This window comes from Bacillus rossius, chromosome 5 (assembly GCF_032445375.1).
Source record: "Bacillus rossius redtenbacheri isolate Brsri chromosome 5, Brsri_v3, whole genome shotgun sequence".
Classification (NCBI taxonomy): domain Eukaryota; kingdom Metazoa; phylum Arthropoda; class Insecta; order Phasmatodea; family Bacillidae; genus Bacillus; species Bacillus rossius.
In genome coordinates, this window is record NC_086333.1 from 30,245,476 (window position 1) to 30,264,203 (window position 18,728).

At 33.8% G+C, this 18,728-nt stretch overlaps 1 protein-coding gene across 3 annotated transcripts in view; it reads right to left on the reverse strand.

The window, feature by feature from the left end:
• The window catches only part of LOC134531679 (uncharacterized), a 68,215-nt gene extending 50,789 nt beyond the window's left edge, over nucleotides 1-17,426 (reverse strand). Inside the window, exon 1 of one of the 3 annotated variants that reach the window (XM_063367476.1) lies at nucleotides 17,009-17,426. In XM_063367476.1, coding sequence (XP_063223546.1) covers nucleotides 17,009-17,184 — 176 coding nt within the window. In that variant the 5' untranslated portion in view covers nucleotides 17,185-17,426. The other 2 variants (XM_063367478.1, XM_063367479.1) reach the window with 2 other exon arrangements.
• Between the last annotated feature and the right edge of the window lie 1,302 nt (nucleotides 17,427-18,728).

The following is an 18,728-nucleotide window of genomic DNA, read 5'->3' on the forward strand; positions in this document are numbered from 1 at the left end:
GCCAAAGGGGAATATTGATTCAAAACACTATTTTTAACATACTGTGTGTTTGTATATTCCACTTTCTTTGTCTGTTCTTCAGGTTTCCTCTATGACATACAGATGGTGTAGAAGTTCGCAAAATATTTCTATGATGATGCTGCAACTTGCCCTTTTCAGCAGAAAATTTTGGAAATAAGCTCTGCAAACAGTTGCTAACAACAACATTGCAGCAGTCGCCCACATCAATCGAAAGTATCATTAAAACGAAAGACTGAATCAACTAGTCTGCTGATGTGCTTATAAAGCTTGCAGGAGTGGCTAAAGAAAGATATTGCAGCTTTCTAACTGTACAGATGTTATTTATCTACAGCCTATAAACTGATAAAAAACACGACCAAGATTGCATTCTACAACTGGGAGCAGTCAGAAATTTTGAGAATTGAGGGCAAGACAAAGTGGCACAACAGATGGTAGTGAAGTGATGACAAATGACACTGGGTGAAAGGTACTGAGGGAAGTGTATATATGGAAGGGGCAGGAGATAAAGGAGACCGAAGCATATAAGTACCAGAGGGTGACCCTACAAAATAACATGGAATGGGCAAAACAGGTTCAACGGGTGGTGCTTAAGGGTAGGATGGCGCTGGGGCTGCTTGGCAGGACTCTACAGGGTGCAGGGAGGGGGTAAGGGGGAAGGCATACTCCACATTGGTCAGGCCAGTGATGGAGGCTGTGATCTATGATCTCTACTTGTCATTTTGACTGAGAGCACTTATTGTAGCCTAAAACTCATTGAGACTTTTTTAAAGTTCCCAATGGCAGATAGACATGAATCAATGATAATGATGTGAGCGTGATCTCCCATTGAATTACACTCACACAGTGAAAACCTATGCATCTCAGTCGATGTATTCGTTGAAGTGTTTAAATACTCATGCTTGAAAGTCTGTGTGTCTGTGTGTGTCTGCACATGTGCATCTGTGTGTGTGTTGTGTTTGTGTGTGTTGTATGCGTGCGCATGTGTGCTTATTTGTTTATCTATAATATTTCTATATCATTGTTAATACATAGATAATGCTTCATATAAGAATATTATAATTTATTTTTAATATTTATAGGAAAAGGTTAAATAGCTCAATCCTAGATCCTGATACCGGTCAAGTGTGGAAGCTTATTAAGTGTAAAAACAAAATAGGGGAAAATAATGACATCATGGTGGCTAATGATAATAAATTGAGTGGTGAAACGAAGGAAAATATAATATAGTTGCAATTTACCGCGGGTTCGTAAAAGATAGCCCAATTAAAGATTTTATTACACTACACAGTTTTATTTATTGCCACTACTTATGTCACTTACTAAAAATCTTCTAAAATGGCAAATAATTAATTACACTTAAAGAAAGGTCTATTCCTCAGTCACTCGTTCCGCACACCTCGCTGGGCCACACCTCTGGCGCAACTCTCGCCGCAGCACCCCACGTGGGCCTCCGCCGCGGGACTCCGTATCCACACTCCGCCGCTGCCGACGCACGTCCCCTTCGCCAAGGATCCAATATGCTCCTCGCTCGCAACTTCGCTCAGGACTCCACTGCGCCCACGACTCTATCGCCCGGAAACTCCGCCGCGGGAGAACTCCCGACTGAACACTCCAAACTCACTCAGACTGACTTGAAGGTCGGCCCCATCTCCTTATATAGCCCTTGGGTTCCCGTCCAGAACAATTGGGCATGTCTCCGAGATATCGCGCGACCTTCACCGTCGTAATGCCCAGAATCGTGTCGTGAGTCCTGTCGAAGGACGCTGCGGCTGCTCAAAGAACGCCGATAAACGCAACAAGCATCAGGTTCCCACAAAACACGCCGATAAACATGTCTGAGTCCTTTTATGCCGCAGTGCGGCCTCTTTTAAGTAACTAGATCTGAGGCAGGTGCGCGCTGCGAAGGTCAGGATGTCGCGAGATAGTATGGCACGAGATACCAGGGAGAGGATGCGGGTGGAAGGGGGTGCAGACAGGCAGAACGAGCGCGGCGATGCCAAGCGCTGCAGCCAAGCGCGATCGTAACAATATGTAGTATTGGCAACAGCAAAAGACAAAATAGCATCGTTTACACGAGGAAGAGTGAATTAAGAAGTTGATTTGAATATCATTATAAACTGAATAAATAAGTAACAATAAGAATCAAGTAATAAAAAATTTGTTGGATATGTGATGTAATGAACGTAGAAGTGATGAGACAAGAGAAAGGTAGTGTTTATTTATATTGCATCAATATAACGGTACAGTGAAGAGAGAGAATGTGCGGTTCTGACTGTAGTATTGACCAGGGAGGTGATGTTTGTGTTTCACAATATCAAATAAATTATAAGGAGGTATGGAAAATTGTTTTTGGTTGCAATTTAATATCTACAAGAGAAATATTGACAGAAAAGCATTATTGCCCTCATGCTAAGAAAGGTGTTTTTTATGGTTTTTAGATGTTAGTGATTTGTAATTTTATGTGACTTTCGTTTGATGTGTTAGGTGAGAGGTGTGTTGTGTGTTTCATTTTCGATGTTAGGTGAAATAGTTTCTTTGGTTAGGTGAATCATAAACGTTATTAGGTAACTAATGTAAAAATGGCTCATTTTCCTGTAGGTTATTTGTGCAATCGTTGAAGTGATAAAAATATGAAATGTTTAGTGGGGCTATGTTGGCTAATAAACTTTTGCATATTTCATTTGAGTAAATTATAAATGGAAGCTATCATAGATGAGAATAAAATTCTACAAGGTCTAGTTTCTATTGTGATAGCTGTGTTTCATTTGTACAAAATGATATTTTTTTGTGATTAAAATTTTGTTGTACATGAATTAGAAAATAGGCCCACCCAGTCTAGTTTATTTTGTGGTACCAAGATTTAAAACTAATTACCTTAATGAAAATTCTAGATGGTATTTTATCGGTATTGTGAAGTAGAATACAATCCCACCCGGTATACTCTACTCTGCGATACTAGTGAAAAAGTGAAATATACCTTTAATATTTTTCTCTGCATTGTGAAGTAGAGTACAATCCCACCCAGTCGACTCGATTTTTTGATACTGCTATTCAATTATTTGAAAGAAAACTTTTCAATACAATATTTTCTTGGTACCGTGAACTAGATCACAGTCCCACCCGGTCAATTCTACTTTACCAGTATTTAGTTTATTAAAAGTGAGACTTTTCGATATATTTTCTCAGTACCGTGAACTAGAATACAGTCCCTCAGGACTACTCTATTTTTGGATACCGGTATTTAATTTTTTGAAAGTGAGACTTTATGATCTAATATTTTCTCTGTATCGTGAACTAGAATAGTCCCACCCCAGTCAACTCTATTTTGCAATGCTGGTATTTTATTCCTCATAATTTACCACTTTACACACAAATTTTATTTTTCAGTAAAATGTATTTTCATGATAAATAGGGCCCACTGTTAATTTTCCCAATACCACCATAAGTTGACTTGATGTAAGTTTTTGGACATACGCCATTGCTAAGAACTTTTTCTGTTGAAGAAAAACTAAAAACTAAAAATAAATAAATAAAATACCCAAAAAAGACACAAAAACACAAAATTAAGCAAAAAATTGCTGTTTTCAACAAGGATATGAACACCACAAAATATTCCGTAACGGGAATATGGTCAACAAACAAAGAAAAACAAAGAAAAATGTACTAAAAGAACAAAAAAAACCACAAATGATGACGACACAGAAATATTGAACCCAAAAAAATTCTTTTTTAGGTATTTTATTTATTTATTTATTTAGTTTTTAGTTTTTCTTCAACAGAAAAAGTTGTTAGCAATGGCGTATGTCCAAAAACTTACATCAAGTCATGCACTCCCATTGCACAAATCTTTCACATATAACATCACCATAAGTTGTAATGTATATTAATGACCATGTCTGTTAATTTCTTACTATGTTTTCCATGGTCCAATTTTAACTGACCTACTGAAGGACATACCCATTGAATGCATAGCAATTAACATGTTGTTCACATCGAGGAAGAAATTACATTTATTTACTTACCACTTACACCAATCAATGGCCTGAGTGTAATTTGAGTGGAGGGAGGGTCAGTTTTATAATGGTCACTGGAACTTATCACACTTGATATTAACTTGTTGCGATACATCAAAGCTAATGGACTTTGAAAAGTGGTAAAATATTTGTTCTGCCAAACTAATGGGTTAACACATGGCTAATATCACTGTATTTGTATGTGGGCTCCGACATTCAGTAGCATTGCCCCAATTGTGTTTTATACACATTTTTTTGTAGTACGGTCAATGTAGTCTCTTTAATTAGTGCATACCAAAACAAGGTTATACTTTTGACTGGCTAATGAGTCTTCAGGACTACCTAGCAATTGACAACCCACATTACAATTTCTTAAAGCTCTGCCTCCTCCTCCCCCATTAAAGAGGTTGAATTCCGGAAAATACCCCTCTTTCTGTCTAGAGCGGGAAACGTTCTTGTGCGAGATGTTTCAATAGATTTTAAGACCATTTTGTTTACTGTTGTTGAGTAAATGGTTACCAGAACAGCACTGTAACACCACATGACTTTCAAGTCATTACTCCCCAAACCTGTAGAACTTAGCAAATAATTACACTACATCAGTACTTGTCTTTTATGGCTATGCCCAAGAGTAGACCACACTCCATTGCATGAATTATTCAAAGTACAAATAAAATCAAATGGTGTCATAAATTATCAGTAACAAATAATTTAAGTAATTCTAATGTGATTCTTGAGTAAACACACCAAAACTCAAGGAGAATATCTGTAGAACTACCACCTATTATAGCTCTATTATATTAATTTATATTATTAAACCAGACATTTTAAATTATTTCTCAAGGAAGATAGTATGCATTATTCTTCTTAACACAAACATACCTTTTTTTCCCCCTTAGGAGTGGGATACCACCAAATAGTAAAAGTGAATGTTCAGTTTTAGTTGTTTGATTTTTTTTTCACAATTTCATGGCCAGCTTTATTAATTCCAAACATACAATTTTTATTATTTTTTAAATCAAAACTTAACCAAATTTAACCCCTTTAACGGACAAATTAGAAAAAAAACACAATACGTAACTCTATATGCATGTTAGTTTCGTATATATAGTTCTTATAGATTCAGAGTCTGCATCTATCTTCTTAAAATAAAACTTATCCCTTATAGGTAAAACTTCCCAAATAGTAAATAAAAAAAAAGTATTTTTGGTGTGTTTAATATTGATGACCAATATATGTTCTTATGGTTTGATTTGTATATGTGATCAATTATTTTAAAATCATATTCACCCCATTTCCCCCCCCCCCCCCCCTACACCCTTAGGGGTGGAATTCAGTAAATATATAGCCAAGTGTTTAAGTTAGCCAAAGACCTTACTAATAAACAAAATTCATCAAAATCTGACAAGTAGTTTTTGATTGATGCCAGAACAAAATGACATAATTTTTTTTTTAAAAAACTATGTTACTTGTAAATAGCCATTTTTAATAGTTTTTTCATAATTTTATCCAATGTAAAGACCTTTTACTTGGAACAGTGTTATTATTAGTATAGATTAATGTAGCTGACTAAGCAAAAACAATCTTTCACTTAAGTTATTATCTGCATTATTTCTCAGTAGTCCCTACTTTAAACAACTACCCAATATCATTAATCACTACCAAGAGAGTTTTTTTTCTAGAGTAATTATTAATGAAAAAGAAAATCCTGGGTAATTTTTGATTTCTGATTGCTTTCAAGGTTTCGAAAATGTGGAATTGCATTGTCGTAATTATTTCATTACCTGTAAAAGAAAGTATTCTTAGAGTGGTAAGATAGGTTAATGTTTTATTTCGCCATGTTGAAAACACTAATGGATGTGTTTGTAAATATGTACCTATTGTATGAACAACTATGCCAACTAAAGGAAAGTTTACACATTTATTGATTTCACTATTTGTGAACCTCTTAAAAGGTTTTTTTTTTTTGCATCTAAACATGAACATTTAGAATGTGAAAGGTTGGTTAGGTTAGTCTTAAGTAATTGTCGAAGAGGTGCATTGAAAAAAAAAGTAACATTTTTTTTTTTTTTACTTTCTGACATTTTTCTACATGTTCATGGAAGGTTATAAAATAAATTTAAAAGTAGCTACTGATTTATAACATGGGTTTTTTTACCTGTAAAGGCTTATTAATTAGGTAGGTTGATTACCATTTTCTATAGCAACTCACTGTTGTACATTTTATATATATAGTTTATGATTGTTATTCACACTCTGAAATATTTTTAATTTATGTATAAATTTTAATAATGATGTTACATATATTTTTATGTGGCTGAACAAATCTAACCTACAATTTTGCTCAGGTTATGATCACCTAAATGTAAAAAACCTCACCAAAACAGATGTAGATTGGGTGATTATAATAAAAATAAGAGGTTTCAGGGTTGCTACACATTTTTGAATACGAAATTCCCTGACTTTTCCAGGTTATCCAGTTTATATGGAAAATTTTCCAGACCATTATATATGATTGTAATCATACCTGATAACTTATTGTGGAAAGTTCGCAAACTGCATTTTTATCCAGTATATTTCCAGCACAAATAAATGATAATTTGTCTAAGAGATGTCCTTTCAGAAAGTTCATCTCTTAGTATTAGTTAACTTTTAATGAGTGGTTTAACTATATGCAATTATATCTACAGTAGAATAAATTAATTAAATGTAAAAATGTACCAAAACAATAATTTTTAATAGGTAAATGTGTAAGCCCACAAATGAACAAACACACCATTATACAAAGATTAAATTTAAGAAGTATACTTACACATTTAAAAGACGTAATGTTAAAATTCTACACCCATAGTATATTTTCTCGGTACATATTTTCAACACTTATTAATTACACAGTTTATCTCATGCATTATTACACATTAACATGTCTGGTTCTCGCATTTGTTGTAGCCTTTCCATTCCAAATTAACCCAATTGTGTTGCACAACAAACAAGAGTAACCACAAAGCACTGTGGTGGAACATCTGGAGACAAATGACAGTAGTCAACGTGTTCCATCAGAAAGACGAAAAAACGCAAACGGCAAAGTGCTAAAATGTTGAAACTGATTTTGATTGGAACACGACTTGATCAAACAATAATCTGAAGGAACTAATATTGATATTAAATAGCCTACATATATTAGCATGTTTTAACAGGAGAAAATTTTACCTTGGTTTTTTTCTACATTTAATGACAAAGGTTCTAAGCTATGTGTTTATTTAACCTCGTTAACCCCAAAATCAAATTATATGTTAAGTTCACAAAACAAAAATTATAAAATACAAAGTTATTATAAGTTCTAGCTTTTTGCAGCTTCTATACATGATATAAATGAAAAAATATAAACAGTGGTTTTTGAACTCATCAATATTACAAAATTAATAATAATGAAATCATCACAGAGTGTCATGGAAGTTATAAAATTTTTACGCCTATTGCCCACATAGATTTGTCGAAATTGCCACAGTATCTGTCACAATGTACCTATATTACAGTGACATGCTAAATCAAGATCAGTAACTATTGATTAGTTAAAATTATGGGACACGCGATTAGGTCTATTGTGGTTTGTAGTGTTGGGCACCATCGACAAATTTCTACTATTGAATAATCAATCATTATTCATACCACAATATTGAATAAATATTCTATAGTTTTAGTCAAATAACTTTTCATTTGCTGCAAGCTGCACGGAATGAACTGAAAAAAGCTACATGTCCACATCTCTCTGTGTATAAAGCGGGAGTAGAAAATAATGTGTCATTTGAGAAATCCCACATGTCCAGGACATGTGGCCTTTCTTAACTGACTGGACATATGCGGTTTGTCAAATGACTATTTTTTGTATGTTGGCACACGTGAAAAAGCCACAGATGTGTATGTGCATCTTGTTATTGTTTATGTGAACTGTCTCTGTGTTCTCAACATGAACAAAGACGAAGCTTTTGTCAGTTGTAAACGTAAAAAAGGTGTAAAACAAGTAGAGTACCAGAGTGAAAAGATAAAAAAGGCATGATTAAAGAATGAAGACTATATAAATTACAAATGAAATATTGTTAAATCAAAGGAACATGGATTTCACTGCAGGTAACTTCCTACCTAACCTACATTGCTTTTTTGTCTTTCTTAAAAGTAGGCTAGCCACAATAATCATTGTGAAGCATACAAAACAGTGTTTTGCATTAGTTTTTGCATCTCTTTAATACTAAACACAAGCATTGAATACTAATCATTTGTTTTTCCCAGATGCCAATGGAAATGCATACCACAGAAAATGCCTGAAGGAGAATGTCAAAGTATCTACGTCCGATTCATTGATTTCACCACAAAAAATGAACAAGATGCATACCTTCAGAGTTTGATTGAATGTAAGCCTATCCACAGGCACCGCAGCAGAATTGGTACCAATGAGGACAACCGGCAAACGAAACCTAAATCACATACATTTAAGTACAGTTTCGACAGAAAAAGGAAAAGCTGAGGTATGTAAAAATGCTTTTCTTTCTATTCACGGTATCACCGCAGATCGAGTTAAGCGATTGTGCAAACTTCTGGCAGCAGGTAAATCGCCAAAAGATCTTCGAGGCAAAAGTAACCCCGGAAATACAAAACCAGTATCCCTTGTCAAATGTATTACTGATCATATATCATCATTTCCTCACAAAGAGGCCCACTATACCACTAGAGTGTACAAGTATCTTAGCGCAAATTTGAATGTGAAACTCATGTGGAGCCTTTTTAAGGAAAAACATCCACACCTTAGTGTTAACTATAAGTACTATCTAAAGATTTTCAATGAGACTTTTGACTTGACGTTCGGAAGGCCGCATATTGACTCGTGTTGGAAATGCGAAGAGCTTTCAGTGAAAATCAGAAGTCCTTCTCTGAACGATGCTGCCAAAAGAATGTATACGGCAGAACTTATTGTTCATAAACGTAGAGCTAAAAAATTCTATACCTACATGAAGCATGTAAGAGAAAAATGTATACAAGACAGTACAGTAGTAGGAATTTGTCTGGATTTTATGCAAAACCTCCAGTTGCCTGAAATACCTGTACAAGAAGTATTTTACCTTCGCCAGCTTACCCTTAATGTTTTCAACATACACAACCTGGCTAACGAAAAGGTAAAATTTTATCTATATCACGAAGGCATAGCAAAAAAAGGCCCAAATGAAGTATGTTCCTTCGTGTATGATTACATTAATAGTGAACTGGATGGAAATGTAAGAGAACTTCACATTTTTTCTGATGGAGCAGCCGGCCAGAATAAGAATCACACATTAATCAGAATGTTGCTTGCTCTTGTAGACACTGGCCGTTTTGATATTGTACACCATTACTTCCCAATTATAGGCCATTCATATCTGCCGTGTGATCGTGATTTTAGTGTAATCAAACGGAAACTAAGAAAAACAGATCGTATATATACCGCAAAACACTATATGGAACTGATGTTACATTCAACACTGAAGCGGTCATTAGCACTGAAGAGGTCATTGATTTTAAGAAATGGTGGCCTACACTTAATAAAAGAAACGTAATGACTGTCGAGTCGTCTTCTGTTACGAGACACGAAAAGCAGAAGTTCGCCGTTTCAAGTTTTATGGAGTTTGTCTATTCTACGCAACACATGGGACAAGTTTTAGCCAGACCGTTCATCGGGGGCTTGGTAGAACATACGTTTCGTTTGGCTATACCCAACAAACTTTCCTCTCTTCCAACAATCACCGCATTCCCTGCATATCCGCAGAAATGTGTGCCTATACACTCCAAAAAGATAGAACACCTGAAGAAGTTGAAACAATATATTCCAACTGAATTTATGGACTTTTATAATACACTTTTTGTATGGCCGGTTTCTGGTGTAGAGGAGGTAGATGTATTGTAATATTGTTTGTTTCATAATGCATAATGTGCAAACTATTTTGTTTTTTAATAACACATACCTTTTGGTGTAATATTAAATGTTTACTTAAATGTTTGTTTCAAAAACAATAAGTTCTACTGATGTCTTTGATATGTTGTAGTAAAGAAACAAATTTAAGTTATTTTCAATTGCCCATATTTTATATAGAGATGGTTGTTAAGATGTTAGATGAGTGTTTAAGTTTAAAAGTAATGTGTACAAATGGGATTTATTTGTGGTCATAGTAAATTACATGATTATTACTTTTGTTTGATTCATTTTCTCTCTATTTTAATGCAAGTCATTTGAGAAACCCCACTTGTCCATTCTATAAAAAAGTAATAACATTAATATTATAGTAGTCATAACACTATTTTCATTCCAGCCAACCATACTTCACTAGGTAAATGATACTAAATCGATCTGAACCATTGAAATACAAGAATGTTTATAATACAGTCTGTAATATGTTTTTTGTCTCTCCTGAACAATTTACTTTTATGGACATGTAGGGTTTCTCAAATGACCGATTCAATTGCAATCTCAAATTATCTGAAATTATACTAAACAGATAAAACTTGCCTAGTAAGTCAATTCAAAACAGTGCAATATGAAATGTGAAACTAATAAACTATTTAAATTAGAAACTATTTATTAGTTCACTCTGTGAAATTATTCATTTTTGTAGGAGTATACAAAACTTTTAATACTAACTTTAATCCAGCCTAAACATTTTACATTCACATTCAGTGAATCAGTTTGTCAAAAGTTTTATTCAGTGTGCTATGCTATCATTAATGTAAGGTGGTAATTTGATTCAAAAGTAATTTCAGGTTTTAAAAATACATTGGCATTCATTCATGATTTCTTCATGATGTTTCAAGTAAAGATTCTATAAAAATTTTAATTTTTCTTAAGCGTTAATATTTAAATAAGAATCACAGCTACCATTTAGACAGTAATTCTGAAGAAGGGACAATTTTCTGAAAAATTATAAATAAGAATTCCAAAATGATTTTTTTTTACTTTATTACATGTTTTGTAATCATTCTCTAAGAGGGCATTGCAGTACTTACAGTTTTTTACCAATAGTTTACATTTTAATGATTGGTATGATTAGGTTACATATTGCAAATACTGTGATGATATGAGAATGGTCGGTTAGGTTACATACATTTAAAAAACTTTAAGATAGTGTGGATGGTTAGTCAAGTTAGGTTAGCAACATTTAAAAACAATGTGAATGGTTTCTTAGGTTAGCTACGGTAAAAATACTGCAAAATCATTTGAAACTGATCATTCACTCATTTTCAGAGAATTTTTAATGTGACTACCCAAGAACCATTTTCATAAATTTAAGCAATTTTCGACATAGGTACCTAACCTAAAATGGTAAATGCTGATAAACTAGGTACTTGAAGTATCACAATGTCCTTTTAAATAAAGATTTAAAAACATGCCAGGAAGTGGAAAAAAAATTGAAATTTTTATTTTAATTTTTTTAGAAAAGAAATCTTTGTGCTAGCATAGCCACCTAAGTTAACAGCTTAAAAAACTGTGATTATCTTATTCCAAACAAGAACTTGCAACTAGAGTAAAAAATGTTAGCACTTTTTTTTGACATTGTATTCTATTTTCAAAATTTTCCTACCTAGATTTTTGAGATAGCATAAAAAAGAAGTATAATCATGAAAATGTAGCTCAAACTTGTTTAGGTAATACTAAGCACCAACAAACACAACACACCGATTGGCCGGGAACAAGGGAATGAATGACTAAATTTAATATGTTAGTCGCGAATACAGATAGTTTCGTACTACTGATTCAGTTGACAGTTTTTATTTGATGGTGCCTATCATTAGTGGTTTGTTAAAAGCTGTCTTGTCTGTCGTGTATGTGACGTAAGAGAATTAAAAATTACAAGCGAAGCATACATGTAGATTTTATGAAGAATTTATATTTTAACCTCACGGGAGAAAGTGTGTTAGTTCATAGTATGTAAAGTAAATTCCAGAAATATTTTTAATTTTCCGACGACTTTACAAAGACTTTTTCAAGGTGTACGAAATTACCTAACTTTTCCAGGTATGCCCTGAATGTAGCTACATTTCAAAAATGGTAAAAATATTGTTAAGATATTTAACCTCTCACCAAAATAATTTTTTTGAACATGTACCATAATGGTACCACAATGTAACACATGCACCATAATGTACCATAAATATGCCAGAACACAGAGAAAAAATAGGAAAATTAAATCTCAGAAATAAACTGGTGGGAGTTTCAAAATCCCCCAGTGGAAAATAGCTTATAAATAATTTTGATGATGGAAAATTTTTTTTTTTTAATTATCTCAATTATTTCTAAACAGTAGCTACTTTCATAATTTATGGACATAATTATTTTGTCTTTTTAAAAATTTACAAAAACATTAGGCTATACTAACAGTGGGAAAATATGGAATATCAGGCAATCATAAATATAATCAAAGTAGTAACTTAGTTGATAATCTTTTTTGCAATAGTACAAAATTAAGCTATGAACATCAACTAAATTTGTGAACTTTTTGGTTATCTGACTGTATGTTGTTTGAAATAAGGAAAGTGTGACAAGATGAATTATTTATTGTTTCATCATATTTCATAGTCTTGGTGATTGTTTCATTTCTTTATTACATGTTTCTGCTGTTAGGTTTTCACTTACACGTGTTGCTAATTCTTGGAATATGAAAGGGGTAATATTCTTACCGCACAGCTTTTCCATGAAGTGATAATAAAATTCTGAAAATACATTTTTCAAAAACTAGAGGCATTCCTGCATTTATTCTCAAAACAGAGTTTCTAAATTCCTACTGGTTTCTAAGAAATTTTTAGTTTATAGGTCACATTAGATATCCTATGCAAGAAGCAGTAATCAACCATGTTCTGCTTTAATTACATTGCGATCCTGTGGTTTACCATAAATAAGAAATTTTAATTTTGTATTTGGATAGTGTGATGCTATGGAAGATAAATAAAAACATTTGAAAAAAGTTAAGTTCTGAGAATTCTGGCCACTTGGTCTGAAATTCCTGTAAATATGTAGAGTAGCGGTATATGCGGAAAAAAAATGTGAAAAATGTGAAAATACTTTTATTCTATGCTCTTTCACTTCCTCTTTTCAAATCAACCGGCGGAGATAAGAAATTCCAAATACTTTAGGAGATATCGAATTTTTTAATTTTGAACATGTAGAGTAGCGGTATTTGCGAAAACAAAATTCTAAAAATCTGAAATACTTTTATTATATGCTCTTTCACTTCCTCTTTTCATTAAAACCGGCGGAGATAAGAAATTCCAAATACTTTAGGAGATATTGAATTTTTTAATTTTGTAATACAACACCTATACAACCATTCGACGGAAGCCATTTTTGTATTTGTTCGTGAATGCGTAATAAATAAAATGGTCGATTAGGACAGGTCAGTTACATTATTAATACTTTCAAACTAAGCGGACATAAAAAATAATGTGAATTAATTTTAATGGCTGTTTAGTTTTAAAATATTTATAATGTAACTGACCTGACCAAACAAACCGGGACAAAGGATGAACAGTACGAACTAAAATGGTCGATTAGGTCAGGTCAGTTACATTATGAATACTTTCAAACTAAGCATACATTAAAAATAATATGAATTAATTTCAATGATTCTTTAGTTTTAAATTATTTATAATGTAACTGACCTGATCTAACAAACCCGGACAAATGATGAACATTAACAACGCACGTAAAAATTTTTTGTTACTTATTACTTGCGCAACAATATCGAAATAAAAAATAAGACTTTAAAATTAGAAACGTAAAAAACTCACCTAAGTTGGAGGCGGGTACATTTCCTTTGCCATTAGAAGGAAATGATGCAGTCATTCACCTACGTCGCGATACCTCAGACGGAACATGAATTCCGCAAGGTACCCGACGTAGTGGTCAACTCGTCGACCATATCGAGGTACATTCTGCCTCACTTCCCGCCAAAGTCTCTCTATTCTTTGGGTGTTTGCCCCTGTGTCGGAATCAACGAAGTTCATACTATGATTTACCTTCGGGTGAAGATAATCACGCTGAGAAAGACAATTATAAGCACGCCAACAGTCGCTTATAATTGTTGTTCCAGGCGAAATGTACTTCTTGATCACGCGCAGGAGCATTCTGATAGTACGATCTTTGACAGGAATGAGAAAAATATTATCACTATTTCTCTCAATACCGCCAAAAACCCACTGACCTTGAATGACTCGCCCCCTATTATTCTTACGTTTACCAATTTTAGCCTCATCAATTTCGACAACTTTCCCGGCCCACCCAATTTCCCTACATTTACTTCCAAACTCCACTTAATTAAAACTTCCCTACAAAAGGATGTCCAATCTACGACGGTTTTCAAGCTGACATTATAATTGAACTGAATAAATACTGTATTAAGGTGATCAACTGTTAAAAAAAAATAAGTTATCTTCAAAATAGTTACAATCGAAAGATTAATTTTGGAGAACCACGTGCCGTTCCTGAAAGATTTTTTGGAATAACAAGGTACACTTTTAACTTTTTTATTGGCACAAGTTATTGTTGTCCAGTAACATTGAAAAAATTCGCTGTCCTCTGGCAACTCAATTACCGTCCCACATTGGCCGCACTTTACCTCACAACTCAAAACTCCATGATCAACTAAATATTCAAACAACAATTTCCAAATATCACACAAATGCACAAAATCGAATACATTCAAGGAACACCCGGCGCATAGCTGACTATTCCCAGAAACACAGGCCATTTCAAAGACAGAATGTAACACAATAATGATAGACGATTCCCCAGAACGACTACAACATCTAATGATCAAATGGCAGAAGTTGACCGTTGTAATTAAACATCGTAATGAACAATAAATGAAAAAATAATCACGTATTGGTTCATTTGAATACTGGCCAATCAGGAAACTGTCACGTGACAAAATTGTCCAATAAGAAACATAATAGATACTCGTAAACAAGAAACAATGGTGATCGCCGCATTAATACACAGGTGAAAATTAAAAAATTTGATATCTCCTAAAGTATTTGGAATTTCTTACCTCCCCCAGTTGATTTGAAAAGAGGAAGTGAAAGAGCATAGAATAAAAGTATTTTCGCAATTTTCACATTTTTTTTCCGCATATACCGCGACTCTACATATTTACCGAAATTCCTTTGATGTTAGAAATGAAGGCTTTGTTAGGGAGTCGCTCGTTCTTTTGCTCTTGAGATGGCTTCGTGGCTTTCTCAATTTCTGATTTTGTGTAGCCATTTGCTTGAAGAGCAGATGTTAGATGTTTCAGCTCTTCCCCAATATTGTCTTCTTTACAAATGGCTCTATCTCTGTTGACCAAAGTGGAAATAACAGTTATCTTCTGAGATGGTGGGTGGCGTGAACTTGCCTGTAGATACCTGTCTGTGTGGGTTGACTTTCTGTAAACACTGTAAACAGTAGGTAACTGCTCCCTGATGCTGGTGACAGCAACGTCGACTGAAACGTCTGTGATATTTTCACCTTCAATGCGACTACAACCCAGAAACCAAGAAACTCCTGTAACTTCTATTATTTTCATTTATTTACATATTATGGTTGCACAATGGAGTTAAGTTATACCAAAACTACATTGCCCAGTTTCCAAAGAAAAAAATATTTTTTTTTAAATTTAATATTGCACTTCCTAGGCTATTTTGTAGTTTATTCTATTAATATTATTTTTTTTTCTTATAACTACACACTATTAAATAAACCAGCATTAATTTATTGAAATCTACAAAAAAAAACAAAGGAAAAGATTTCAGTTTATATCCATTGTAGCCAGGCCAATGTGCTAGTTTTGTGTTGTGTAAATGCTTCCTGTAACTGTTAACTATCCATGTCAATATTATGCTGTGTCCGGACCTTAAACAACCTAACCAACCCTAAAAGATAAAGTACTTGAATTATTACAATGCCCTTTTACATGTAAGGAACATAAAACAATGACATAGTCCTCCCCACTATGAACTTTTTAATATCTAGTAGAAAATTTAAAAATACAGTTTTGCAGTATAACTAAGAAAATTAGGTTTAAATATTATTTCTGGGATGAATTTATTAATACTGGAATACGCCACAACTCGAAAATTGCATGACAAAGTCCATAAAATAATGCTAAGAAACATTATTATTAAAGCACAATAATCATACTTTAAGAAATTTTACTACAAATTGCAATAAATGTAGGAAACACAAACAAGAAAGTATTATACAGTTCTGAAAGTACTTAAAATCACGCCAAATTCACTTTCATGTGAAAAATGCTATCCTAACATATTGTCAAATTTCACCCAGCGGTAGTAACGGTTGAGCAATTTCGGATTACGAAATTACATGATTTCTGAGAACTATGACTCCAAAAAGAAAAATTTCCAAGTAGAATTACTTTTGTAGAGTAACGAAAATATACTAACTATTATGTAGAACGTCCAAAACGCTAACTAAATGGGAAATTATTATGGATTGTCACTATCGAAAAGCTTTTATGTCGTCTCCATTTTGGAAGTCCACTTGCAATAAGTTCGAATTTGCGACACGATGTACTTTTATTATAAGACGGTAGTAGTAATAAGTTGCACTCAATAACCAACCACAAAAGCCTAACTACTTTAAAACTTGAGTAAAATCTACTAAACCTCGTTTATTTTTAAAATAATGTATCGTAAATACCAAAGGAAACGGCAGCTGCTCACGACATGACGCTATCAACACCTTAACAACGACCGCATCATACGGTAAAAACAAAAATTTATGAAGTGCGACAGCTGACATTGACACGTGACACGAAAGGCATTTAATGACCGAGCTACAGATCGAGGCGTCCTAGGAGCATTCCTTGATCGAGAGTAGTCTGCTACATGCAACGTAAAACAATGCAAGGTTCAATGACATTCTTTCCCAAATTTTTACCACAATTCTGCACATCTCTACTCACCAGTTGTCCAGTTTTATTAGTTCTTCCGGCTTTTTTGTTTTCTTATCTGCCTTCAGTTTGAGTGCTTGTGGATAAAGGTTTAAAACATACTCAAATTGATTAGATGTTCCTGTAGCGAAGAAAGTTGCTGTATCCTTCACGGAAGCCATTGTGATAACAATAGGTAGTTCGCACATTGTACGCTAGAGTGCAGGCAAATGTTAAATACAGACAGAATAGTGTTTGACTGTATTCTCAGCTCAGAAAGATTTTTAAAAATATATTTATTTCATAAATGAAATCTTCCAAAGAATATATTTGGTGTTGACATTTGTAAACTGTTCAATTAATTTAGGTATACGCGCTGACGGTTACTTTTAGTGCAAACGAAGGTTAGCACCAAACCTCACAAACTGAACAAACGAAGCCATTTATATCTGGTGCAGAAATAGTGCAATGTAAAACAACTCCCTTTACCAGATACATTGGGGTAAATGGTTATTTCGTGATTTAAAGATGACGGAACGATTAAAAATAATATTTCTAGATTTGATAGAACGTATCTTTATAAGTCCATGTGAGAGAAAAATAATTAAATCTTTAAAATCTCATTATTTTGACAATAAAATGATCTTTGTTGCAATTTTTAAAAAATATTTTTGGGTATATCAACATAAAATATGTATACAAAAATGTAATTGTGACGCCTTGTAATTACATGCTTCTAACTTCGTTTAATTCAATTATATCTCGCTTTGTTAAAAACACTAGCAATTAAAACAAACAACATCAATTTCGTTTCATTCAACTTATGTGATGTAAAGTATAAAACCGAGACTACTGCCAGACAACGACCGGACATTAAAACATTTCCCTTTCCCCTATCATACATGGAAGTCACAAATCCACTCATAGTCATAGATTCTAAGAACAAATATATATATATATATATATATATATATATATATATATATATATATATATACACACACACACACACACACACTAACACACACACACAATGTTCAACTGCATAGCAATCTTTACTTTTGAGACCGTTGTGGAATATTGCCACCCAATGCGAACAGAGGTACTGTAGAATTGGGAGATTAGAAACATTGTGGTAAAGAGAAACAAAATCGGGGGAAAAAGTTAAAGCACTTCATAATTTGCTTAAATAATTGTAACAAAAATATGAAATAATTTGTGTTGTTTTATAGGTAATTCTAAATTTTAAGAACTGTATTGCTAAGTTGGTAGTATGTAAACAATTGACAGTGGTAAACAGCTGATTAAGAGGTTATGTTTGTTGTTGTTTCGACATCGTACCGACCATGGCTGTTAAGCCCGTGCTACGCACCGCCAGTACCGTATCCCGTTTTCGGAGCACACCCTAGCCCAGCCGGAATGAGTCAAGCAAGCGCCCCGGGCGTTACCTCAATTAACTGAATTAAACATCAGGACACGAAACCCCGGGGCTTGACTACGGAAAACAATTACTAAACGAGGCATTAAGACAAAGTTAATTGATCACAAGCAGTGTGTAAGTGTGTCGTAGAGGCTCCGTGTGTGCACGGCATGCAAGGAACAGAAAGCAAACCTTGTTACTAGCCACAGCGGCTACTGGTTTTGATTAATTGGCCTGTGATAGTGGTCTAGCCAAACTAAGGGAATTCAAACCCAAACAGTGCATGTTGAGACAATTTATAGTTATATTTACAGTCGCCAAATTGGTGCCGCT